Raw genomic sequence first — 25,466 nt, 5'->3', positions numbered from 1 at the left:
GATAGATCTAGAGAGACGAACGGTAAAAATCACGATGGTCACATTATCTTTTGGCCAGAAACTCTTGTTCTAATTGGGCCAAGAACGAATCTGCATCATTCGTAGGATATTCTGCTTTACTTTTCCCTTTTGCTTTGGAAGAAGACGTTAGTTTCGATTCGAGAGCCGCAAAAGGATCACTTGAAGCAGGACTAGTTTCTTTAATTGATTGACGGTCGCTGAAGCGCGAAACTCGGTTTGCAGATGTAGCCTGTGGCGGTGGTGGCGAAGCAGCGCGCAATTTGTTGAGATCTTGCGACGTCACCTTGATCTCTGGAGTAGCAGAACTCGAAGGGGTAGCGGCAGAGGAGTCGGAAACCTTCGCTTTCTTTCTTTTAGCTTCGAGCAATTTCCTTCTTTCTTCAAGCTCTCTTTTCCTTTTCTCAGCGCCCCTGCTAACCACTGGTCCCCCTGCCGTACCTCCCTGTCCTTCGCCGTGTCGCATGCCCTCGATCTCGCCAAACTTGACATCTTCGGCTCCCAATTCTTGTCTTATCCTAGTCGTCTCTTCTCTTGAAGCTTTGAGCTCTTCCATTTGTGCAGCCCTCGTCGCCTCGTCGCCAGAGAATTGGTAGAATCCGGCACCCTTAGCGCGTACCTCCTTCGAAGCATCATAATGCTGACTCAAAGGATTGTTTTCCTCTGCGTATTGTTTTGCTATTTCAGCCAGTCTCTCCTCAGTTGGCTGGTAAGTGGGGAAGTGGTTGACGGGGTTTCCTGTGTAATGTTAGTCTCTCTGAGTCCTTTAGCGGCGCGATAACGCTACTTACGTATGATGATATCTCTACATATTTCAAAATCAGTATAAGACTATATTGACCCAATAGCGCATCCCAACTTACTCATCTTCGTCGACCTCATCTTCACGATTTGTAATCATATTTCTGGGCACTTCAGAGCGTCGTGCTGTTCGTATTCGTCCAAATTCGTCTTCATATTCCACCATAGGGTCATCCTGGTGCAATTTAAGAGTTAAAGAAAGAAAAAAAGGGCAGACGAGAAGTATAAACGTACCTCAGGACGTGTAGGTACCGTTAAACTCTCATCTTCATCTGCGCTATCTGCTTCATAGTACTTTGAGGTAACGTTATCCGTGTCAAACTACAGTAGGACGCAGAATCAACTTGTGTACGAAGGTGGCGATTAGAAAGAGAAAAAGTACGCACATCGACCAGAAGTGCGTCATACTGCGCATCGTTCAAGCCTCCAGTCTTCCCTCTTCTGAGCTTTTCGTATATTTTCGCTTTCCGCTCTAAAGCTGCTCTAGCCGAGTCAAGTGTAGGCTTTGCAACCTCTTCCAATTCAACGTCTCGACCGGCACGGATATTAACGCCCTTATTTTGACGTGCCCATACCGTTGGTTTCTGAAGTGAATCGGCGCGTAAGCACAGAAATAAAAGATGGAAGCGACCACGAACCCGACCTTATCTGGACGTTTAACACCACCAACAATCGAGGTGCTGCGCCCGGCTGCTTTGGCTTTGGCGAACTCTGCTTCCTGTTTTGAGAGTTCTGCTTTGAGGTCGAAGAACGAGCTTGCGTTGATTCCCTTTGCCTTGGATTTGCTATTGTGAGACATGAGAGGTTCAATGAGCTATATAGTTCCTTGAATCCTTATTAAATGAGCAATGTGGCGGTTAACCTGCTACAACGTCCATAGATCTCTCTTTCTGTGGTAACACGTGACGAAGCAACTTGTCCGCAAAGCCAAATCGAAGTCGCTTCAATCCATCCACGACTCTGTACTTATCGCTTGTCAAAAAGGTATTCGGTTATTTGTAACTACTACTACGCTATTTATTACAAAAGCAAGCATATACAAGCTCAAAGTATTCCGTCGAATAAATCAATTAGTGTAACCACGGTGCACAAACACTACTTTGGTCATCTGCATCAGAGCTTGTTCAAGCTGCTGCTCTCGTATACCTGGAAAGTAAACAGAATTGTCAGATAGCCACCCAAAAGAATCTGTCAACATCGTAGTACAACTCACGTTGCGTCTATTTGCTTCAACTGTGGAAGCGCAAGTTGAATCTTCCTCCTGTATCCCGTCATATCGTTCTTCTGACAGGGGTTGTGTTCCAGATACAGAGTCTCCAACGTAGATATACCTCTCAGTTCAGGTTCCAGGGACGAAAGATCAGGAATCTTGTTTCCATTCATCTACAACGGAAGGTGCGATGTGTAAGTCACAAATACGGATTGATTGCCAAAGATGGCGCACCCAGAGCTCTTCAAGCTTCTTCAGATGGGAGATATTTTCGATTGCAGGAATGAAATTGTTCCCAACATCCAGCGTAGTTAACTCAAGCTATATCTCAGGAAGATTAGACCACCAAATTGATCAAAGTGTGGGCGACAACATACATTGTGTTCCAACCCTTCTAATCGCTCGATACCATTGTGACTGAGATATAGCTGGCTAAGATCTTTCAGTTCTTCAAGACCCTCCAACTTGGTAATTCTGTTGGATTGCAAAGAAAGAATCTTGAGCTTCTTAAGCGTTCCCAAACCCTAGAACAAGATAAATAACGTCCTTGGACCGGATAATACTTCAAAAAGGTGATACCTGAAGTTTAGTGATCTTGTTCTTCCCAAGCCAAAGTTCTTCCAGATTAACCAGACTTTCCAGATTTTCGATTTTCTGCAAAACCCAAAATCAGCGACACAGTAGCCTATATACAAAATAACACAAAAGAAACGAACACGAATCTTGTTTCCACCCAACTCCAAGCTTCTCAACGTGACGCATGAAGCAAAGCCAGAAATCTTGGTTATTTTATTCTGCACAAAGTAGATGGTATCCAAAGAGTGCAGAAACTCCAGGCGGTCTGGCACCGATCGCAGGAGATTGAACGACAGATCAAGTGTGCTGTGACCAATTCCACATATTAGCTTCAAAGAACATCAAAAATCCATCCACCGGAGTCGCTTGCCACAGACAACCTGGGACGGCCTGGGGAAGTGAGGAACGGCGCGCTCACCTCAGATTCTCGAGTTTATCCAGTGCATCTCCGACACCTTTCAATTTGTTGTCGTACAGATCCAACTCCTCCAACTTCGTCAGTTGATGGAACGTCTCAGGCTCCAGAATAGAGATGAAGTTCTGTCGGAGGCACAATCTCTTCAGATGCTCCGCGAACCGCGCAAGCCGTAGACCCGCCAAAGAGCCGATTTTTGAGTGCACGAGTTCCAAATCCTACAATGCAGACATACAACCATGATCGCAGTAGCAGCAGCAGCCAGGGCGGCAGAGGAAAATAAGCATCTGGGTGTAAGTAATACCATACCCAGTAAGCACAAACGAAACGCACCTCGGTGTCATCAGGAAACTCGCTCAAAAAGTCTCCATCGTCCGTCTCCTCCTCAACGCCGTCCTCCGGACCTTCTTCATCGGTGTCCACATCCGCATGCGCATCATCAGCAGCAGTCGGTAACACAACCCGCGCCGTCTGCGTTGACCTTGGCAAGATTTAACACCAACACAAAAAAATTCTCGAGTCAGCAAACAATGTTCATCATGATCGAAGTCCACAAAAACTCCTCATACAACAGTTGGCCGACCGCGACCGCCTAAATACGTACTTTTTCTTGAGTTCCAAAGACTGATCTGTCTCCGAAGATACGATAGGTGCGTCAACTTTCACAGCTTCAGGATCAACAGACATGTTCTCTTTCTCCTGCTGATTCAAATGGACAGGCAGATAGGGGGGGTCTCAGTGGTTGAACTTGAAAGAAACGCAATTGATTGTCAGTCTATGACTCACTGATTGGGCTGTCGCGTCGAGACAACCGTGAGTGGGTGGCTGTGTCGCAATGGCACCCCTAATAAGGTTGCAAAATGACGTCACAGATATTGGTTTCGAAGCGGACATTCACGGCGACGCCCTGAGTCGCTGAGCGGTAAGTATGGTATTTTCAAACAAAAAGGAAACACGCAAAAATGACATTAATACCGGATACAAAACGAGGTCGATGATGGATACAAGAGGATGGTGGTGAGAGATGATTTAACCAGTAAGCCGACTAGAGTAGGGTAGGGTACGTATTGCGCAAAGGCCAGGAGAAATATAAAGTAAACTTATACTAATGTATCGTCCATAAGCGAACCAGAGGATGACTGGGTGTGTTAAAAGGGGAAGAGTGTATAATAATAAAGAGGTTGCTGTTATTTTAATATGTAATGGGCATGCGATCATGAATGAAAAAGAGAGAGAGAAAGGTTACACGTATAGAGGAGTGACATCGAGGAGACACGAGTACTAAAGCGGATGCAAAGAACAGAACAAATGCGCGGAAGAGAAGACGAAAGAACGAAGGAAAGAATCGAAAAAAAAATTAAAATTTTCTGTTCGGGTGCTGCTCTGTGGATATGATTTTTGAACCCGAAGTGCCTGCTTGGAAAAAGTGCATCATATCACGGTTGAGACACGATCGACCTCCTATTAACCAGTCGAGGTTCAGCGGATAGTGGCGTCGGAGGCATCTCGCGATAGTCCCTCTCGCGATCCCTCTCGCGCTCATAGGAAGCCACAGGCGCCAAGGATGAGCCGAGTGAGGAATGTGACAACGGGGACGCGGAAGGAATCATAGGCGACAACCGATCCGCGTACGAAGAAAGCTGCCCGAGAGGCGGCAACTGCGTCGTGGTCATATGCGACGTAGACTGCTGTTGCTGTTGCAACACGTGTGTGTTGGAGAGCGGGGAAGGGACAGAATAAAATGTGCTGCCCGTGCCGGTGTACGATGGTCGGGAATCAGACCCGTTTGAACCACCTGTATAATGTACGAAATTCATGTTGTTGGAAGCCGCCGGCGGAGAAGGAGAAGGGGTCATGTTATCAATAACATGATGTCCCGAGTGGGGGTAGATATCGCTACCTGAAGCAGACCCCGCGGACGAGGTAGAGAACGAGCTGTCTGCGTAATTACGACGGATGGCCGAGTATGCAGGAGTGGTCGTTGGAGGGGTCGTCGAATCTCGCTTTGTTGAATTTCCCTTTTCTTTTCGGCGTCGCTGTTGTGCCTGATTGGGTCCCTCCTTCTTGGCGCGTGAACGTGCATATCTCAAGCCACATCTAAAAGGAACACGCCACGTTAGATTGTGCAGATTGAACTATAGATTAAGGGTGATTGCTTACGCGTTGCAGAGTTCCTTTTTTCCACTTGGACCCTTTCGCCATTCTGGGCTGGAAGTTGCCTTACAGCTAGAACACTTTTGAACGCCAGTAGGTCGGTTCCCAGTGGCCCGAACGGCCCCGGTGTGATCTCGAGAAGAACCAGGACTAATTCGGCGCCTCGGAGGAGGTACGACATCAGAGGTCGGTGACGTCGCTGCACTATTGCCTGCGGTCGCAGAGTAAGTGTAGCTGGGAGATGGGGCCCGATTGAATGAAGGGGTAGATTGAGTATCCAAATACGTCGCTGATGGGGGTCCAGACGTCCACGTCTGGGGAGATTGCGTGGGTGAAGTGGTAGAATAGGATCCTGATCTCAAATTGCTGACAGTAGGTGGGAGTGGTGCTGTATGGTTGGTTGGCAAAATGCGATGGGAGAGATAGGAACAAAAAACGAACCTTGAGACCAACGTTGTGGAGAATACGAAGGCTGAACCATAGGCCCTTGCTGAGTGATATAATTATTGCTATATGCTGGTGTAGAGGTAGAAAGAGGGGGCAGAGCATAAGAATTTGGAGACTCGTAAAGCGAGGCATTTTGGTGGGGAGCATAGCTCGTTGGGGCATAATCGATCTGCTGCATAGGAGCGGTTGGATTTGCGCTGCTGCGAGGGGTCGAATTGACCTTGTGGCAGGCAAAAATTATAGTGCCTGTAAAAATCCGGTTGGTCTAGTTATACCGAGAAAAGGTGTTTTAAGAATTGTCCGAAAAAGGTCAGCTTACCATGCGGAATGAATATGCTTTCTACCTCACCCCCAATGAGTGGTGGCATGTCCTGCAATGCTTTATACCTGCGTGTGCAACTCGTTTTAGCATCGTTTCCGCCGGGAACTCCGCTCCCGATTTGAACGTTTTCCACGAGTTTGGCAAAATCCCTGCTGGTAGGACCTTGAGTGGGGTCAGGAGGCCAGCTCATGAGCACGGGCCTATCCTGACGATTTGAGAGAATCTGAAAGACCCTGGACATGGAACCTGTCTGGGAGATACAGACTAGAAGACGACGGTACAAAAGCTGGACCTGTTCCTGGTCCATGAAGGGAGTTCCACACCAATTTGTCCATTCTGTCTTTTGATTCTCGTTGTTGTCGTCTGGAGTAAGGTCAACTGTTGCGTGAATGAAACACAAGACGAGACCCTCTGCGGCCCAGTTTATGACGATATCTACGGCCATGTAATCCTTGTCGAGGGCGATTTTGTCAGCCTCTGACCAGCTTGGACCAGGACCATCGTAGCCGAGCTGCCTGCGGACTTTGGAGAGACGCGAAAAGCGGACACTGGAAAAAGGTAAGACAGAGAAGAAGAAAAGGGGGGGAAAGAAAGGACGCGTACCGGGTGACAGAGCCATGGAGAGTGCGGCTTTCCAAGACACCGCCGAGGTCCTGCTTGGCGGAGGCCTGCTCGTCGGGATGGACGAAAGAGAGAAGGGACTTGCCGACGAGAAGCTCTGCCTGGTCCTCTAGATGACTTGCGAGGACAGGGTCCAGATAGATGAACTGGAGGTCTGAGGAGAGCATAGCCCAGTCTGGAGGGAGAGTGAGCGGGAGTAGTCGGGGAGGAGGAGAGGGGAAGAGACTTACAACAGCGGGTCTGGCCGACCTTTGGGAGAGAATGGTGGGGCGGGTAGGAGTGGGACTGGGACTGGGACTGGGACTGGGACTGGGACTGGGACTGGGACTGGGACTGGGACTGGGCGAAGGAGTCTGGGTCCATGGGGGCGGGGCGGGAGGGAGGGCGGGCGGAATGAGCGGACTGGGAGAGCGGGTGGTGAGGCGGGTCAAACGAATTGATAAGATAGCTCATGGTGGTGGGGAGAGAGATCACTCTGCCGCTGGATCGAGGCGGAGGAATCGATCAAGGGCGGAGAGAGAAAGAGAGCTGAGACAAAATGGAGCGAGTCTGGTATGCCGCATTTGGTCATCTTCAGCCCGCTTTGTCCATCACCCATGCCATAATGAATTCCCTTTACAGTCACCGCCTCCGATCGTCTTCAGATCCGTCAGATCCGCTGCTTTCTTTTCTTCCTCCATCGTCGTTTCTTCGGACTATGGCTGTCCTCCCAAAGAACATTTGGGTCGCCGCAGGTGATGGCGACCTCGATAGAGTTAGGGTTCGTCTTTCTCTTCTCCCCCTTCTGTCTCTCTCAATCATCGATGTCCCTCTAGGTGCTCATCGAGCAGCACTGCAAGTCTTCTTCTGTCCTCCGGAGTATGCTCGACAAATCGATAATCAAAATCTCCATTTAGCCCTCTCTCCCAACATGCCGGATCCCTACACCTACACTCCAATGTACCTCTTTGCTTTTTGCCTCATGTTTCAGCTCGTTCACCCTGTTCACAAGGCATGCTGCCGCTTCCTACGGCCAGATACATGTGTTGGAGTATCTATTGTCGTGCGGTCTGTCTCTCTATTCATATCCCCCCGTTCCGGCTCCCTCATCTTCCTCCAGGGGGAGACATCAATATCACAGACAGTGATGGTGATACTCCTCTCTATACCGTAGAAAATCTCGAAACTGCCCGCTTCCTCGTTCAACATGGTGCAATCGTGGACCGTCACAATCTAGAGGGTGTCTCCGTGAGTTTCCTCCTCTATTCAAATACCCCCCAACCTCATCTCGTTTCACAAAAGCCAATCGAGCATCTCACAGAAGAGTTTCCCCAAATCGCCGACTATCTGCGGTCCACGCTCGACCCAGCCGTCCTCCCATCCACAGCTGCCACGACCTCGCCCTCTCAGCATTCACAAAATCTTGCTTCCGAACAGCTCACATCTGCACTGATGTCTTCTGTACAGGAAATTATGGAACGGGCCGAAGCCGAGGGACAGGATCCTGAAGAAGAACTTCGCCAGCTCGTTAGCAGGACCGTTTTGGAAGGAGTAGTCACTGGCTACGAGATGACCGTCGATAGCAGCGATACCACTCATCCGAGAGACGGTAGTGCCCAGGACGGCACCCCGTCAAAGCGCCCGCGAAACGACGACAGCACTGCCTAGGTGCGCGCTCTGATAATTTAAGAAAAAAAAATTCATTATCGCGAAAATCTAGTTGACGTCAATTATCTTGTATGATATGATTGTTAAAGTAAACGCGGTACTAATGCCAATTTCGATCTGATTTCATGATCATGATCAGAAGTTGTCGATGATTGATCGTGATCAGCAGGGCAAGGTTTCGATCATCATCAGCTCAGGGTACAATTGCGATTTCCCGCATCGTGTCCGTTGTCAATTAGCGGACCGAAGTTTATATCTATAGCATAGAAGGAATGTTGCCTAGAGACATGATCGAAGGAGAGAAGCAATCCGGTACTTGGTATATACGAGTCCTTATGTTTCTCCTAGAAACACGGGCGTGCGCTTTGCGGCCTCTGTACACATATACTGAGCTGTCGCTTTTGTTGTCGGAACGCCACTGTCATCACCCGCAAACTCCTTTAGGTCACTGGAATGCCTTTTTTAAGAATATGTTTCCGTGCATTTGCCAGCGACACAGCGAACGCGCTGAGGATGCATTCGCCACGTCGACGAAATTCATGCAAATATGTCTAGCTTTCATACGGTCAGGCAAGGATTATTCTATTCAGAAACCGCATATATAGGAAGCGCGTAGTGCTTCGGCTGCTTAATTAACGCGTTGTTTGTCTGGAACAAACAACAGCGTGAGGTTCTTGCCTTTTTTAAAAAACAATTACTCGCCTTGCATCCGCTCCATCCACTCCTTGCCTTTCGGACACCTCGAGCACTCCAACTCTAATCTATACATACCACACACACGGACATACCTCGGCTTGCTGTACACCGGAAACCATGGACTATCAGGATTCGGACTGGGACCACTGTGCGACTTTGTCCACCTTTCTCACTCTCACCGACATCGCAAAGGCACACGCACACACCCAGCCCTCGCGCACCCGTGACCGCGATGACGACTACGACTACGAAACACCCGTGCTGCGCGTCATCGACGAGGCAAAGCAGAAGGGGTACAAGCGCGTGTGCATGCCTCTGACGACTGACAAGTGGCGGGCACGCTGGGCCAAGATGTGTTTGCTCCCCAATGAGAGCAGCGAGCAGGACAAGGAGGAGGCCAGCAAGGCAGCCGAAGCCTGGAGACTTAATCCGGCCTTTGAGAGGGACGAGGTGATGATCACAAGATTGGGTGCGTCTCTGTGATTGGGATTTGTCGTATAGATCATATTGATTCCTCCGACTAGATGAGGCCGAGGGTGTCATCGCCATGATATCCGAATGGCTCGAACTCGACGCTGCCGACGACTGGGTGCGCCACGATGCTGAAATCGTACGTCCAGATTGCGTTCTCCCGCACACTCGCATCACTGTTACTTACATCCGTTCAGGCGCTTAAGCAGGAACTAGCGTACGCATCATACCTCAACATTCACACCGCCATCCTCCCTGCACCGCGGAACCGCGATCACGTCGCGTCCTACGCGCGCATCGTGCACTCATGCCTCGTCAAGTTCCCGTTCCTCTACATCTCCATCCGGCTCCCCATCTACAATCCATCCGTCTTCCATCCACCATCGCCCGCGTCACCCATCCTGCGCCCGAGCTCCCCAATGTTGTTGTCGTCCCCTGGATCGTCTTCGTCGGGTGCTCCGTCGCTGGTCATATCAGAGATTGAGCAGCTCCCCGCCAGCAACTCCGGAGGGTCTCTCAATGCAACGTGGGAGATGTGGGATCTCATCAGAAGCATGTGTGATTATAACATGAAGCTGACGTTGAGTGAGGTTATCATCAGATACAAATGAGGCATTTTTTAATTTACTGATCCCTTCAGCTCTCGATCTCTCTCCTGCCCTCCCGACGACCCTGGGTGTGCTCAGCAAATGGGCAGCCGAATCCGTGCGCCACCTTTTCCTACCATCGTCCACGTTCATCGCGAACGTGAAAGGATACCCAGTCCTCCCAAAACCGACGCAGGAATTTATCCGCGATAGCATGATAGCAAGTTCCTTCTCTTGCCTTCACCCATTCATGACGATCTAGTTAACATATATCCCCCAACTTCCTCGCCTTTCTCTTATTTTCTTCGTATATAGCACCGGCCTATGATTATCCTCTCAGAAGTGTCAGAAGGTCGCCATACGCGCGGCGGCGAAAATGCGTATTCGCAGTACGTGAGGCATTTGGAAAAAACCAGTCCCGCTGTTCAAGCGGCGAAGAAGGCTGGAACCGTCGAAAATTTTGCACAGGGCTACCAAGACTACCTGCAGGCTCCATTGCAGGTCTGTTTGCTCTCTACCATTTTCAGCTTCGCTCGGAGCTGATTGTTTTTGGTTAAGCCTTTGATGGATAATTTGCCTAGTATCACATACCAGACGTTCGAACAGGATCCTGTGAAATATAGGCAGTACGAAGAGGTATTCGGTTTTCTCTTACGTTTTGTGTTGTTGGTTCATTTTTTGGTGTAGGCTATGTATCGGGCATTCCTGGACCATGCCGTTGATGAGAAACTGTGGGTACTGCCGTTTAGCTGCGCTTGCAGTTGTTGATAATTTCCTAGTGTTGTCTGTGTTGCTGGTGCTGGCCGTGGACCCCTTGTTGCTAGGTGTTTCAAGGCTCTCGAACGGGCAAAGCGCCAGGCTACGGTCATAGCCGTCGAAAAGAACCCAAATGCTTTCGTCACGTACGCATGTCCACCCCGATAACACGAGTTGCATTCTAACGGACAAAGAATAGACTCCAGGAGAGAAAACGAAAAGAATGGGGCAATAAAATCCAGCTGATTTTCGGAGACATGCGAATCATCGATGTTCCTGAGAAAGCAGACATCCTGGTTAGCGAACTCCTAGGCTCGTTTGGTGATAACGAGCTCAGTCCGGAGTGTCTCGATGGCGCAATGCGATTTTTGAAACGTACGCGCCGCTAACTTTTTTCTTGAGTATACATGCTGATATGTGTTGTAGCATCTGGAATATCTATACCATCATCTTATACTGCGCATCTAGCCCCGTTGTCGTCTTCCAAATTGTACAACGAAGCGCGGTCTACTAAAACGGAAAAAGGCCTGGAGACACCCTATGTGGTCATGTTCCAGGCCGTCAACATCCTCAGCGGGACAAAAGCATCTGTCGATGGACGTTGTGGCCCTCAAGTGCAGGAATGCTGGGAATTTGAACATCCCAGACGAGAAGCAGTACTCGATGCCCAAGGTACGCATATATGTGGGTAGTAATCATGGCCAGAGTTTGATATGCTGCGGATAGGTCTCCCTTTTACGAACAGCCATAACGCGCGTTCGGCAAAATTGCGTTTTTATATTCCTCACGCCGGAATTTTGCAGTAAGTGCGACTGAGAACCTGGAAGTAGAGCTTTAATGACATCGAGAATCACAGTGGCCTTGCAGGTTATTTCGAGGCGGTGAGTATATGCGCCCATTTATTGCTGTATTTGACTTCTGAGTGGATTTTCAGGTGCTCTACGGAAATATTGGAATTAGCATACACCCTCATCGCAAGGATCAGGTATCCAAAGATATGCTCAGCTGGTTCCCGTTGTTCTTCCCATTCAGGGTCAGCATTCAGAACCTATGCGAAGGAGATAAACACTGACTTTTACTGTTAGGAGCCACTTTACTTGCCCAGCAGTTCGGAGCTCCAAGTGTCGATATGGCGCATCACCAATGATAGGAAAGTGTGGTACGAATGGCATGCAGAATCGTTCATCTCCGTCCCTACGTCTGCAGGCGGTAGCGAAGAACTATTGATGACCCAACCTTTCAGCGGAAGCTTTTCCGTGAGCTCGCCGTCATTCTCATCAATGGGTGCTCCTAGCCCTCTCGTGGACTCGAAAGAACCTCCATTCTTGGATATGACGAGGATGCAAAACAGTGACACCGGTCCCGGCGGGGTAGAGTACGAGATGGTCAAGATCGGTCATACCAGTCTGCATAACGCAGGTGGACGGAGTAGTTGGATCGGGTTGTAGAGCTCAGTCTCATGGTGGCTGACCGAGATGGCTGACGACGACGTGGGTGAAGTCTTCTCCCAGCTGATCATCGTTGGCCCATCTGGACCAGTTTAGTTAATGTCGCGTAGCTTTATCGAGATACCTGACAAATCGTGTGGCAAGGCGGCTTTGGAATGGGACTTGCGATCGCGGATGCGGCGGACATTGAAAGCGGCTGACCCCCGGGGGACGTATATAGTCTCTCTTTTCGTTTCGTTTTACTTTCCTCATTCCTCTCTTTCTCTACTTTCATTCGACAATCTTCTAGCCCTTTTTTCAGTCCCGCCTTTCATATTTTCTAAGATGAAGTACTTCTCTACTCTCGCTGCCATCGTCACTGTCATTCCCAGCATCATGGCCATGACCATCAATACTCCGTACGTCGACACATGTTTGGACCGGGCGTGGTACTAACCTTGCATTTATCTACCAGAACCAGCGTGGTTCAGTGTCGTACGCGTCTTCTTTCGTCATTCCCCTAAGCGAGGTGGCTAACCAACCCCTCATAGAACCCCAGCTGATCACCTGGAGCGACGGTCTCGCACCCTACTATCTGACCATCATTCCTGGTATGGTTTTTTACCCGTGAAGGATGTTCTCCACAAGGTACTAACTTTATTCCCCAAGGCGGTCAGCCCAGTGCCTCGCCTGTATGTTTTTCCTCCATCATATTTCCTCATTAGGCAACATATCTGACTAATGGGGACAACAGCTTAAAACCTTTGACACCCAGAGCGGCACAAGCATCACCTGGATTGTCGACATCAAGGCTGGCACCCAAGTGTATGCGCGTTTGATTATGGATTAGGAACACTTTCTGAAACTTTCTTCTTCTTGATAGGACTTTCGCGCTCAAGGACAGCACTGGAGCTACATCCTACACGGACTCCGTCACCATTCAGCCCAACAATGACTCAAGGTTGGTCTTAAAGTCTATTCAACTTTTGTATGCGCTTAACATACACATTTTTAGCTGCTTGGGTGGTGGTTCTGGAAACTCTGGGAATAGTGGAAACGCAGCGGGTGGAAACTCGGGGGCTTCACCTACTACCCAGGCTACTGACGCGAACCCGTCTGCCGCCAGTGGAGGATCTTCATCAGTCGCAGCGGGTTCTACCTCCACGAGTCGTCCTGCTGCAGGTGCTCCATCTGCAGCTACCATGTACGTTTTAACTATTTTGATATGTTGCTGCTCACTTAACGTCTTCTTTTTAGCCGCTCTACTTCTACCCCATCCCCAGTGTCTGTTACGGCGCAGAGGACCACAAGCGCCGCCGCCCCCGCGGGATCGGGATCCTCTTCATCTTCGACAACAGGGACCAACGCCTCTGGAGCTGAGTCCCGCTTCAGCCTTGGGGGTTACCTCGTCGCCGGTGCTCTCGGTCTTGTGGGCGCTGTTGTTCTGTAATCTGATTCACGGCCATGGAGGGAACTTTTGTAACATCACTATTACACATACTCGGACGAAAACACACACAGATCATTACCACACCTATTATTATCATTATAAATCTTTTTAATTTTTCAACGGAGTTCTAGCGCGTTTTTAATAATGAAGTGATCGAGTCAAAAATATCGTGGGTTGTATTCTACTAGAGCTTTTACTGTATATTGCCATGAAAAGTAGTGACACTCGAGTCTCGACATGAGATCGAGGTGAGTCAGTAGAGATTCATAAACACTGTATGACAGTCCACACCTGGGGACTAGACCGGGTAGAGCGAGGCTGGGCTTAGCTTGTGTGCATTGGCATTCCGGAATTCGGACATACGCGAATCTCCTGACTACTCAGTTCAAGGGCATCATTTCTCTGAATGGTACGAGTTTGTGGTTCCTTACACCAGTTTGTATGAATAGCCGTGGCAAATTGCACAAGGTCACAATGGAATGGAGGTCAACGGTGTGTAAGCTCTGAAAACTTCATGGGAGCGATTGGCAGTGTCAGCAGAGGATGGAACGGTAATCAAGATTACCCGGGAACATGACAGGGGCAAATGGCTTCCAAAGATGCGGGCCGCACTTATCTGATAAGAAATATAGTAATTCACGTGACGTACTGATGGCATATTTAGATCCGCGGCTGATGTAGCTATCTGATAAATGACAGGTGGGGAATCACTGACAGTCCTACTCGCCTCCCGTCTCCCAGCGGCCCAGTAGCACGGACACTGCCCCACGAGCATTTTACACGCTCTGGACGACATATAAACTACCAGAACACCAGGTCTCTTCTGTTCATCCCCACTGTGTGTTTTGAGGATACCAGTCTCATCGAGGCATTTTCACTCGTGACCGCGGAATTATGGCAATGACACGTTCAATGCAGGGCGGCGAAGGCTCGTCCGAAGAAGATTCACTGTTAGGTACAACCACACCTCGCATGCGGCGGTCACGATGGCGAACGAAGCTGCACCTCCCTCGTTTTTCTTGGGATGCGCATCCTTTTTGGTTAGAGTCTGCGCTTGACTGCTGTCTCAGTTGGAAACTCAACGTCATGTTTTCCATAGGTTAATCCCTGTTGTGCTGATTATGTCCATGTCGGTGAGGAATTTACGTTATAAAATTCTCTTGGGTATTAAATGTGTTGCACAGCGAGGAGTGACCATGTCACCTCGTATACAAGTCTATAAAGCCATAGCTTGTAGGGCGTTGAGCAAAGACTCTCCAGGAGCCACGTCGCCTCTCGCGTCGTTCTTGGACGGCTGTGGTGATGCTGAGGTGCAGGCTCGGGCCGCTAAAATACAAGCAGGTCAGATAATTTTTTGAAAGTCTTTTGCAGACTCCTATAAAGAGTTTGAATAGCCGTCGTAACGACTATGAGCGTTCTCAGCGCGATATCCACTGGGTTTTGGAGTAGGCTTGGAGATACCCATGGACGCAAACTTATCCTATCAACTTTTCTACTTGGAGCTCTGATCATGTAATATATTTTCTTACCTCCTCTTAACGCGACTGACCAGTTGTTTTAGGGAGGGCGTTTTCGTTTTGGTGATGAGGCCTAACTCGTTTTTCGGGCGTCATGCGGAAACCCTTATCCTCGTGGGTCCCGTGGTGGAAGGTTTTGTAGGCGGTCTTTCCACCTTCAACGGTGTCGTTCATGCGTAAATATTGTCCATTTCAAGCTGTAACCCGATTCTAATTCCTTTGCAGTTATATCTCAGATTGCACACGACATGGGTCTCGGTATGCACACTGAATTACGTGCGGAGAGCAAAGTCCTGACAGCTTGTAGGTCTAAAATATTTTCTACCGTTCAAGGAATGGTTTTCGTTGGGCTTGCTATCGGACCTTGGGTATGTTTCGTCCAGAGCATTTTACATATTTTCCCTAATGCTATGGTACAGCTCGGAGGTCTATTCTTCCCACCTAAAGGCTATAACGATGGATTCTTCTTCGGAAGTATTGGCCTTATTACCTTCACCCTGCTTTATGTGATTTTCATCTGTCCTGAGTCACGACAATCCACTGCCCAAGCGCCTGCATCTCAGGCACAATCCGATGTGTCCTTCAAGTCATCCCCTATACTGGTTGTCGGACGTCTATTCCGCGACTTTATTTCCGCACTGCTATTGCCTATCTCCATGTTCACACCACGTCGAGTTCCGGGTTCATCCAGATACAACTACAATATGACGCTCGTTGGGTTGACCTTGTTCTTATATATTGTATCCACAGTAAGCGTGTATTTTCTCTTTATGAACATCAAAAGAAGGTTATTTATTGTTCACTTCTTAGGGTGTCTATTCAGCTAAATATTTATACGCACAACACGTCTACTCTTGGACTACTGCCGAGGTATGTTGTAAGGTTTAAAACATAACTTGTACCTAACGTTTAAATAGCTCGGCTACTATATGTCGACACTCTGGATATCCAGAGCCATCAATTTATTATTGTTCCTTCCTAGTAAGGTTTTTTGCCTCTACTCTATTATTCATCACTGATCGTCAAATCACAAGTTGTCCTATCGTATTTCAAACCAAAATCGACCAGTATATCCCCAAGCACACCCAACGCTCACGATATTGCAGCCGAACTGAACTTTGACCGTTATTTGGCTTCTATATCCCTTGCAGTTGATGGTCTGGCAGACAGTCTTGTTGCGATTACAAGAGATGGGTCACAATCTGTCTTTGTGGCACTTTCATGCCTATCATCCTTTACCTCAGGCGGAAATCCCGCCTTACACTCTCTAGGAGCGGTCTGTCTTCATGCATGTGGAAGAGGATCAGAGGTTGGCGCTTTGTTCGGAGCATTAGGCGTACTAGCTGCGATTGCGCACATAGTGTCGGTGAGTACGATACTTGTCTACGATTGTATAATTTCTCTGAACTATTTCTTGATTAAGCCATATATCTACGCTCTGACATATGCGTCGAGCGTGGCCAACTTCCCGGAGGCGATATTTGTTCTCGCTGCTTGCATTCTATATACAGTGGTCTTCTTCCTCAGCCGGATATCATCGGATGAGGAAGACATTGCACTAGTACACACTCCCGTGATCGGAGAGGATTATAGGACACGACCATCATCGGAACACTATTCATACCACCCGATTGGCGAAGGGGAACCTGACGAGTCGAGCCCACGGAGGTGATGTGGTAGTTGGGCGATGAACAACTACAGTTTGGTGCCCTATTTCTAACTTTTTTATGACTGATGATTTTACGTTTGGGCGAGTCAATGATGAGCCAATTAATGTTCATGATTGTAGATTAGCACGAGGACGAGGAAGGTAGTAGTACAGACAGTGAGAATCATTGTAGAATACAAAAAGTTCATGCCACATGTACATAGTTAATGTTATGATTGTTTTGGATGACATTCCTATAAGTTAGGACTCCTCACACTGAGTAGACTGGATTTCAAAGTCATTTGCGCCTTTCACGAAACCCGGGCCGCTATAGGGGGCTGACATAAGTGACATAGCGCGCAACCCAGAACAAACTGTAACTTGTACATGTATCACTATTGGCTCTAATTTGTTTGCTCTCTTGTTTTCATAGCCATCCACTTCCTCTATCTATTTCAAGGATGTCGAATCTCAAAGCATATTTGGCTGAAAAGTATATGTCAGGACCGAAGGCAGAAGCCATTCTGTCCAAAACGGCGCCACTAAAGAAAAAGAAGCGCAAGGTAAAGGATGCCGGCGCAGATACACAAACAGGGACCAGCATGATACGTGACGAGGATGGAGGCTGGGGCGAAATGGTTAAAGAAGAGGACCCTGATGAACTGGCCGATGCAGTTATCGAGAAGGACCGAGGCTTCAAAAAGCGGAAGGTCGCCAGCGCTGCCGCCGAGTCAAGTTGGATAACTATTCAGGAAGGGCTGAATGATGCGCAGATAAAGGAAGAAAGCCCTCCACCTGATGAGAAGCCTATGGTTGTCGATACTCCGTTCGTCGGTGGGCTGGTGAACGCGCAGCAACTCAAAAAGATGCTCCCGCAGAACAATGTTACAACGACGGACAAGATGACAGAAGAGGAAATTGCACGCGCTCAGGAAACCATTTATCGTGATGCTTCTGGAAAGAAGATTGACACGAAAGCGGCGAAAGCTGAGGCGGCTAGATTGAAGCGCCTTAAAGAAGAGAAAGAAGCGCAAAAGATGGAGTGGGGTAAAGGCTTGGTGCAACGAGAAGAGGCCGAGAAACGGAAAAAGGAGCTAGAAAAGAATAGGAATGCGCCGTTTGCGAGACGCGCAGATGATAAAGAATTGAACGAGGAGTTGAAGGCCAAGGAGCTGTGGAACGACCCAGCAGCTGCTTTCTTGACGGTGAGTACGAATATATTCCTTCAATGAATATGGTATTGACATATTTGTGTACCATCCAGAAATCTAAAGCCAAAGGCCCTCGAAAACCAGAATATACAGGGCCTCCGCCACCGCCTAACAGGTTTGGCATTAAGCCTGGATATAGATGGGATGGTGTTGGTACGTGTCTATTAAATGCTTTAACATTGTCATTGAGAATTTTTAATTGTAGACCGAGGCAATGGTTTCGAGAAGAAATTGTTTGAAAGCAGAAACGCTAAAAAGCGAAAAGGCGCTGAAAGTTATCAGTGGAGTGTGGACGATATGTAATGGAAAGAAATTATCATTCGCTTCCCGTTGCTTGTGAGTTCAGCTCCCACCTGGGACTTAATATCTTCATCTGGAATTTACCTCTAGTACCAGGCATTGGTATAAACCTTCTTTGTTGTGAGCTGGACCACTTTCTTTGTCAGCTCATAATTATCGAAATGTGGGCAATGTGAATTGCCTCTGGATTCAAGATGAAAACTCTCTCCAAAGCATCTTTGACCAATTCGTTCACATCACCTTACAAACATGCATTTATGCGCGTTACCACTGGCCTATCAGCGCTACGATACACATTTCCTGGAGATGATCAGCTCAGTGACCATTTTCCCAACTATACCATCCATTCTCACACCAAGGAACGCCAGTCTCCATGCTTGTTACTCATAAGCATTTGGAGAACATATCGAAGCACTTCTTGTGTCTTATTGTGTTCCCTTCTGATACACATAACATATGTTGGTGCGGCTGAAGAGGTGATATATCTACCTTTTGGAAGAGGTTCGAGGATGCCCGCCCTCTGGACATATTTATTATTAGGGAATTGTTGTGCTAATCCTCTGGTTTTACTGCACTCTGCGTACAGGCCTGTACAGGCATGTTTTTAGCAGTCGTATCTCTCCAATCAAGCCAAGATATTGAAAATTTTCAAAGTTTCTGTACAAGTCGACAACTTGAGAGAACCTTGGGATAATATATAAGCTAACCTTGGCCTGTCATATGAGCTCGCATGATTGCTGAGAGGAACGAAGCCTTTTTGGAGGAGTGATCCGATGCCGAATGCGGCTATGTTAGAAACGACCTGATTTCCATCCAGTCATTTAACTTACGCTTTCTTTCTTTGTCACTTGCGGGCTGGGTTCACTCTCAACTGGTGCCCCACAGTCTGCCTTTCATCCTTACTTTTTCAATTACTCAATATGTCTGGTCGGTACGCACCTCTCGCAAATCCACGCTCAGCGCCGGATGCAGAGCGAGAGATGGAGGATGCATTCGATCTGGATGACGACGAAAACGACGAGGAAACCGCACACGAATCCACGCGGCTCACGAACGACAATGTTGATGCTGAAGCCTCCAGAGTGGAATCCACTTCGAAGGTGGAGACGAGCGCTATCCCAGGCACATACGACTTTGAACGGGAATACGATTTCCCCCCACCTGGGTCACCACCTCGACCATCTTCCCGGGCGCTTCCCAACGATTATGGAAATTCGAATGGGCTTCTACCCACTGACCCCGTAGATATCCCAAAACCCAAGCAGTCCATCTTTAGAAGAGCCTTTGGAGCAATTCTTCCTACCCACTATCAGCCTGTGCCCACCAGCTCGTCAACGAGAATTGGCGGAGGTATTGAGAATGATGGTGTATTTGCGAACGTTACCGCCAAACCGCAGGCTGCTCGGGTGGTTCGGACAGACGATGGTGATATTCACCTGGTCCCTGAGGATAATCAGAAGGAGAGCCCGCCTGTGAGTCTTATAGTGTTAATGACATACATCTTGGTTAACCTATAATTCAACAGTCATACCTAGAAGCTCAGCAGGATACCGTGCCGCCGTACTGGGAAACCACAGTCCATGCACCTGCGGGATTGGACGGTACAGGCGACATGATCATAGATGATCTCCCAACAGGCTCCTTCCTCGTTTTCTGCCTCAACATCTTTATTTCCTTTTTCTTCCAATTCATAGGTTTCCTTCTAACATATCTTCTACACACATCACATGCTGCCAAATTCGGCTCTCGAGCAGGATTGGGGCTCACTCTCATTCAGTATGGATTCTACTCGCGGACGATGAACTTCAATGAGGACAGCAACCGAACAGACCCGAGTGCAGGCGATGGATGGGACAGCCCCCCTGCAGCTCCCGTTCCTTCCGACTCAGTATCTGATACCAGCTCTACCGTTCAGCCAGAGGTTCTGTCTGCCACCTCCAAAGACTGGTTGTCTTTCCTCTTCATGACCCTTGGTAACCACAATTTGTCACATCATCTTTTTTCTTCTGTCTGATACTTTCTCAGGATGGTTCCTTTTACTGTCCTCCATTATAGGTTACTGGAGAGTCAAACGATGGGAGAAGTCCATCAGAGCCCCAGTTACTCCACCAAGTGCTGAGCAGGTCGAACACGATGCCGCTGTCCGCCGCGGGTTGGAAAATATCTTTGGAATCAGCATCGGTGGCCCACCAGGCCAGCAGCAGCACCAGCCGACCATCATTCACGGGGATGAATTTGGTAACACTATCGTTATTCCCTCGCAAAGTGCCCTGGAAGACGCTAGGCTACAAAGAAATCTCAGGGCAGCTGGTATCCTATAGCACGGCATATTACTAATTACCATACATTTCATTTCTATCGTCACTACTCGCTTCTTGCCGTTGACCTAATTTGTTATCGTTAAGTATCGAAACCTTTTCAATGTACACTCCCACTCGTTTACTTGTTTTATTATAGTCTACACTTCTTGCAGATTTTGCACTTTGTTAGTATGTAACTTCGTGGACCTTAACATTGGTTTGCTATCATTATTTCTCAAAACTCATCAACGACCAGATCGAGATACGATTGTCCTTGGCGCCTGCCACTAACCACCGAGATCTTTCGCTCATTTCTTCAACGCTAAAGTCTTCATACTCGTCGTCTTCTTCGTTCTGAGTCAATTTGTTGAGTGACGGCGCTGTAAACGCCCGAGCGAATTCTATGCATTGACATGCTGATTTATGGTACTTCAATGTGCCGAGAGATTTGAAGGATTTCGTTGAATATAATCGAATCCTTTAAAAGTTTTTGTCGGTGGATCGCTTTTGTGAGTAAGATCAAACGTACTTTCCATCCCAACCTCCAGCTGCACATACCCTACCATCATCCCTAATTGCTATGGATCCATTTCCAGCATGTTTTGAACGAAATGCGGTAGCATGCTCTTCGGATGGTGGATGTTGATCCTGGTCGATTATAGGTAAGGCAGTTTAGTATAGGATATACAGGCAATTTATATACCCTCAGATCGTAACGACCAATAATATGATCTGCCGACACCGTCAATGCAAAATCATTGGCTCGAGACACTCTCATTGCCATGACTATAAAGAAGTGTCAGAAAAATAAATGTTAAGAAGAAATAGTTATGATTTTGTACCTGATTCAACGTGAAGCTTTGATTTCCAAAGTATATCCCATCCCTCACCTTCGATTGAAACCTCCTTGGAAGTCCGTGTGTATTCCCGCAGTACGACACTTCCGTTTTCGTAGGCCATAAGGAGTCTAAGGCATTTGTGATCCGATGCAGGAGATTGCGCGTCGGTGTAATTTTGTTGGTAAAGATGCATCGACATTATGATTCCTAGATATTTGATGAGCGTAAAGACAACTTCTAATTCCTGTTGTCATACCTGAATTATTTCGTCCTGTTGCATTCGATGAAGGGAAAATTTTTGTCTCTTGCCCAATAGCAGCATGCAACCGATCTATAGTGGGCAACGACCAGACATCTGCCTGAGATTTACGCATAAGATTACCTGGTGAACAGAGTAAAAAGAGGTGTACATGCTGTAGTTGAGTCTATCAAGTTTGGAAGCGCTATAAGTGCTTTTTGTTTAGAGTTCTCCTCGGCCACATCTGGGAGTCTCAGCAAAGAGAATCGACAGAAATTGAGAGCATTAACATCCATCGAGTAACGGTGCGTAGGGGTCGGAAGATCTGGCAATCCAGCAGAACCACCGATCCTGGCCGACGCTGGGAGCTCTTCAATTCTTTGCCAAACATGAAGTTTGTTGTCACGGCCGTGGCTTCACATCATTGAATCAATGTCGATGTAGAGCTGGTACTGCAAGGCAAACAGACGTTACAATAGATTCACCCCATTCTTCAACACCGAGTATGGAGTCTGTATGTGCCATCCAGGACGCGATAGCGCGCAGAGAACGTGTCGACGTGACAATTACCTTGCCAGAGGCGTCCGCAGAGTATATTCGCTCATTGTCATCGGACCAAGCGATCGCGCTTACTGGAGAAGTATGTGAGCGAAGGAGGTGCAAGGGTGTCGGAGGCGTGATAGACGCGGTGGCAGAAGTTATGCCAGACATTATTTGTGTTCTCAGTATCTCGAGAAATAAAACAACATGGATTTCGGGTGCAAGACAGCCATTTTGAATTGCAAAAGAGTCAGGCATCCAGTGAGACGGGCCGCGTTGATGGAAAGCGCGATGGTGCCAAGGCACAGCCAAACACGGACAAGTACACGATCGTGTCACTGCTGAGTTGTATTAGTTACAATCAACGTGTCCGTGCTCAAACTCTCTCTCCTCCCCCAATATCCTACTGTATACCCGACATGCACAACATATTCTCTAGAGTCAATAATGTCTCCGCGTTCTTGTCATCATGCATGATGACGCTGTTGGCTGCTATTGCTCTATCCTCATTCCTGTTTACCGCAAGGCCCCAAGGAGACCTTACAGTCTCGTCTATTAAAGTGTGCGTTCTGCTCCTTCTCCCTTGTTGGCTCAATCACAAACGACCGCAATGACATAGAGTATCGTCTAATGCTCGGAGATACCCCAACAAAAAGCAGGATTTGGCGTTCGTGCACTTCAATATAACAGCAGGTGCAGAGGTTTCTTGCTATCCTATATTTTACAACTGACCATCATTCAATCCAGACCTGACTCCTTTATTTCATTGGAATACTAAGCAGCTCTTTTTATACCTCGAGGCTGAATATGCGAATAAGCAAGGGGTACGTCTCTGAACCATGACGTCGTTGACAGCCTATAACCGTTGAATTTCAATTAGGTCAAAAATGAAGTCGTGATCTGGGATCGCATTGTCAGAAAAAAAGAAGATGCTGTCATCAAGTTCGAAGGAAAAAACAAATACGTCTTCCGTGACATTTCGGCGTCGTTCAAGTAAGTAACTACCTCTCGTTCTTCTATGTCGTACCCTGCGTCGCATTCTAATTTTTATGGACAGTGGTGTACCGCCTGCGAGCTATTCCCTAAAATACAATTTGATGCCCTATGTAGGAGTTCTACAATATGGTGAGGCGGCTCGAACTTCCGAACCTGTTGCTTTCCCAGCGACACAATCACGCCTGTAGTAAATTTTCGAACAATGTATATTTTGAGCTCAAATGGGACCGACAGGCAAGATAATGATGTACTGCTCTTCCTTTGTAATGAGACAGTTACGACCTTTTTATGGGTTATACGGCGCATTCCATAGTTAAGGCCTTCACCTCCGGCTTGATGCTACGAGGAATTGTTCAATTGTCTGGAAGGGTTTGGGGGTCTACTTTCCGGGATCAAAGACCTTGAAGACGGAAATTGTCGCAGGATTATGTTCCTTTAGAATGACGCTGGGACAGAATCATCTGCTCTGCCGAAGGATGCCATTTCCCCCCTCCCTACAACGACAAAACAGTTTGCAACCTCTCATTTCCATTTTCATAATTCAGAAGGAATGAGGTCAAGCTGCTCACGCAAGTCAATGAAAGGAGTTTATGCCGACCTCTAATATTTGGCAGGGCGCAGTTAAGTTCAGCATGATTTAAATCTTTTGGTGCGCAGGCAATTTCATCGATACTCCAATGGTCTACCAATATACTACTTGCATTATGCCCAAGCTTCAACCTCAGATTTGATGCTGGCCATAAAATCTGACTTGGTTTTAGTCGGTTCCCACCCAATTGACCTTGAGCGGTTTGCGCGGCATCGCGAATTGGAACCTAGGTAATCGCTTCCCTAGAAATTTTACATCTCAGTACAAATTATGTGAGGCTGAAATAGTACTCGCCCCAAAATACTTATTCAGTTCGTCTCTGGTGAAAGCAGTTGGCTCAGGGTTGTCTGACTTTCCGAGAGCAACCAAGGCGTCGCCGATTGCTCTTCCCACGCTGTACAAACTATGTTCCCCATTTTCTGAAAAATAAAAACCTTCACGTCCATGTCCGGTTGAGGGGTTTGAACGAATTGAATCGAATAGGACAAGGTAAAGGTCGGCCACTGATAGGTGATTATTAGACTACAAGGTTTCAGACGAACCGCATGGAAGAAAGATACTTGCCATCATTGATATTTACGTCGGGCCACAAGTTTTTTCCCTCTCCTACCATCCCAGCTCGTCCACGAGCTAATGAAGCACGAATAAGTTCTGGGACCTGTATCGAACGAGGGTTTTGGATTCCCTCGTCCACCATAACACCAGTAGCTTCCCCCCAGATAGTTGACGGGAGTATGATATAGCTCTTGATGTACCCTAATGACTTATATGCTAAGAATAGTAAAGGGTAGGAGTAAGTATATTCACCTTCTTTATCAGCACGCAGAATTTCAAGATCTACGTTCCTGTGTAATTGGGTGTCTGGGAGGGATTCGATTTGGTCAGGGTTGGCATCATCGTATATGGTTTCTCCAGTAAATTTTCCACCAGCGCTATCACTAAGGACACCTATATCCACTTCAGTTTCGCGGCTATAATTTCAAGTAAAAGGAATCATCTCACCTGTTCCAGACTGTATGGATGATCAAGGTATTAGAGATGGAAAATTCAGTTTGAAGGATGATCAGACGTACGGTATGTATCAAGATCGGAACAGTTCCGGTTTCCTCGTGCCTAATCTTCAAACCGCTCAATATTGCTTTGGTGGCTTTGAGATTGTCAGCGTCAGCCTGTGCAAATGCAAACAGCATCAATAATACATCAAAAGCAATATTACGTCACGGGCGCTTATACCATTGCAATGACGACATCCTGATCCGCCGCCAGCGATTCCATCACCTTGCTATCATCGTGTGTGCCCACAATTGCGTGGACACCATGCGCTTTGAGTTTTTCTGCCTTCTCTGGGGAACGTACAAGCGTGGTGATTTTGAAAAACTTGTGGTCAGGCCGTTTCAAGAAGCGAGTAAGAACAGAACCGCCAATGTAACCTGTAAACGTTGTCACTGAGAAAGACAGGGGCCAAGGAATCTGGATTACCAGTAACTCCGGTCATTAAGATGTTGATTTTAGTGGACATTTTGTTGAAGTGGAAAATGCTTGATGGAAAATGAGACACCTCTAGGCTGCGTTTTTTAAATGTTTGCGTGGTTTCATTATCGAGACTCAAATAGTTAGTCAATATGACGTAGAGTACAAATTTATCCAATGAGCATCCGGTTGTTGGTTGGAAATTTGAATATATGATTTC

The 25,466-nt window shown here is 47.6% G+C and overlaps 9 protein-coding genes across 9 annotated transcripts; 5 read left to right on the top strand and 4 right to left on the bottom strand.

The window, feature by feature from the left end:
- Positions 1-43: 43 nt before the first annotated feature.
- Positions 44-3,707, bottom strand: JR316_0005960 (Coiled-coil domain-containing protein 174; the record flags this gene model as incomplete). Its single annotated transcript, XM_047891710.1, has 14 exons — positions 44-756; positions 810-823; positions 882-994; positions 1,054-1,140; positions 1,206-1,403; positions 1,463-1,604; positions 2,033-2,202; positions 2,264-2,350; positions 2,407-2,553; positions 2,609-2,683; positions 2,746-2,911; positions 3,024-3,238; positions 3,354-3,501; positions 3,625-3,707. The coding sequence occupies 14 exons, from the start codon at positions 3,705-3,707 to the stop codon at positions 44-46; spliced, it is 2,358 nt and encodes a 785-aa protein (XP_047749059.1).
- Positions 3,708-4,456: 749 nt separating this feature from the next.
- On the bottom strand, positions 4,457-7,017 carry JR316_0005959 (GATA zinc finger domain-containing protein 8; the record flags this gene model as incomplete). The annotated part of the gene is made up of 6 exons (XM_047891709.1): positions 4,457-5,117; positions 5,181-5,562; positions 5,616-5,867; positions 5,941-6,491; positions 6,547-6,739; positions 6,795-7,017. The coding sequence occupies 6 exons, from the start codon at positions 7,015-7,017 to the stop codon at positions 4,457-4,459; spliced, it is 2,262 nt and encodes a 753-aa protein (XP_047749058.1).
- A 244-nt stretch (positions 7,018-7,261) lies between these two features.
- On the top strand, positions 7,262-8,211 carry JR316_0005958 (Ankyrin repeat-containing protein P1E11.10; the record flags this gene model as incomplete). The annotated part of the gene is made up of 4 exons (XM_047891708.1): positions 7,262-7,503; positions 7,556-7,611; positions 7,664-7,791; positions 7,846-8,211. The coding sequence occupies 4 exons, from the start codon at positions 7,262-7,264 to the stop codon at positions 8,209-8,211; spliced, it is 792 nt and encodes a 263-aa protein (XP_047749057.1).
- An 813-nt stretch (positions 8,212-9,024) lies between these two features.
- JR316_0005957 (Protein arginine N-methyltransferase 5) lies at positions 9,025-13,598 on the top strand (the record flags this gene model as incomplete). The annotated part of the gene is made up of 21 exons (XM_047891707.1): positions 9,025-9,376; positions 9,432-9,517; positions 9,576-9,963; positions 10,019-10,083; positions 10,281-10,466; positions 10,524-10,601; positions 10,653-10,696; positions 10,745-10,867; positions 10,921-11,096; positions 11,148-11,393; positions 11,589-11,602; positions 11,656-11,754; positions 11,807-12,140; positions 12,459-12,567; positions 12,624-12,643; positions 12,700-12,759; positions 12,818-12,840; positions 12,903-12,973; positions 13,032-13,109; positions 13,164-13,352; positions 13,406-13,598. 21 exons carry the CDS (start codon positions 9,025-9,027, stop codon positions 13,596-13,598), a joined length of 2,934 nt encoding a protein of 977 aa, XP_047749056.1.
- An 894-nt stretch (positions 13,599-14,492) lies between these two features.
- Positions 14,493-18,277, top strand: JR316_0005956 (Pre-mRNA-splicing factor CWC26; the record flags this gene model as incomplete). Its single annotated transcript, XM_047891706.1, has 15 exons — positions 14,493-14,644; positions 14,698-14,731; positions 14,783-14,939; positions 14,993-15,110; positions 15,160-15,291; positions 15,341-15,373; positions 15,423-15,483; positions 15,535-15,864; positions 15,926-15,985; positions 16,033-16,096; positions 16,150-16,481; positions 16,539-16,783; positions 17,197-17,968; positions 18,028-18,127; positions 18,180-18,277. The coding sequence occupies 15 exons, from the start codon at positions 14,493-14,495 to the stop codon at positions 18,275-18,277; spliced, it is 2,688 nt and encodes an 895-aa protein (XP_047749055.1).
- Positions 18,278-19,194: 917 nt separating this feature from the next.
- On the top strand, positions 19,195-20,595 carry JR316_0005955 (Metal homeostatis protein BSD2; the record flags this gene model as incomplete). Its single annotated transcript, XM_047891705.1, has 3 exons — positions 19,195-19,746; positions 19,800-20,247; positions 20,300-20,595. The coding sequence occupies 3 exons, from the start codon at positions 19,195-19,197 to the stop codon at positions 20,593-20,595; spliced, it is 1,296 nt and encodes a 431-aa protein (XP_047749054.1).
- Positions 20,596-20,802: 207 nt separating this feature from the next.
- On the bottom strand, positions 20,803-22,362 carry JR316_0005954 (ASTRA-associated protein 1; the record flags this gene model as incomplete). Its single annotated transcript, XM_047891704.1, has 7 exons — positions 20,803-21,052; positions 21,104-21,222; positions 21,278-21,360; positions 21,417-21,620; positions 21,670-21,772; positions 21,828-22,065; positions 22,121-22,362. 7 exons carry the CDS (start codon positions 22,360-22,362, stop codon positions 20,803-20,805), a joined length of 1,239 nt encoding a protein of 412 aa, XP_047749053.1.
- Positions 22,363-22,610: 248 nt separating this feature from the next.
- On the top strand, positions 22,611-23,375 carry JR316_0005953 (putative signal peptidase complex subunit 3; the record flags this gene model as incomplete). The annotated part of the gene is made up of 5 exons (XM_047891703.1): positions 22,611-22,753; positions 22,811-22,884; positions 22,939-23,015; positions 23,072-23,184; positions 23,249-23,375. The coding sequence occupies 5 exons, from the start codon at positions 22,611-22,613 to the stop codon at positions 23,373-23,375; spliced, it is 534 nt and encodes a 177-aa protein (XP_047749052.1).
- A 659-nt stretch (positions 23,376-24,034) lies between these two features.
- Positions 24,035-25,295, bottom strand: JR316_0005952 (Oxidase ucsJ; the record flags this gene model as incomplete). The annotated part of the gene is made up of 7 exons (XM_047891702.1): positions 24,035-24,298; positions 24,357-24,532; positions 24,584-24,733; positions 24,779-24,788; positions 24,850-24,945; positions 25,010-25,206; positions 25,256-25,295. The coding sequence occupies 7 exons, from the start codon at positions 25,293-25,295 to the stop codon at positions 24,035-24,037; spliced, it is 933 nt and encodes a 310-aa protein (XP_047749051.1).
- Positions 25,296-25,466: the final 171 nt, after the last annotated feature.

The sequence above is a fragment of the Psilocybe cubensis genome, chromosome 5 (genome assembly GCF_017499595.1).
Source record: "Psilocybe cubensis strain MGC-MH-2018 chromosome 5, whole genome shotgun sequence".
In the NCBI taxonomy this organism is placed as follows: domain Eukaryota; kingdom Fungi; phylum Basidiomycota; class Agaricomycetes; order Agaricales; family Agrocybaceae; genus Psilocybe; species Psilocybe cubensis.
Note: the sequence above shows the minus strand (reverse complement) of the source record. Positions and strands in the feature narration are given on the sequence as shown.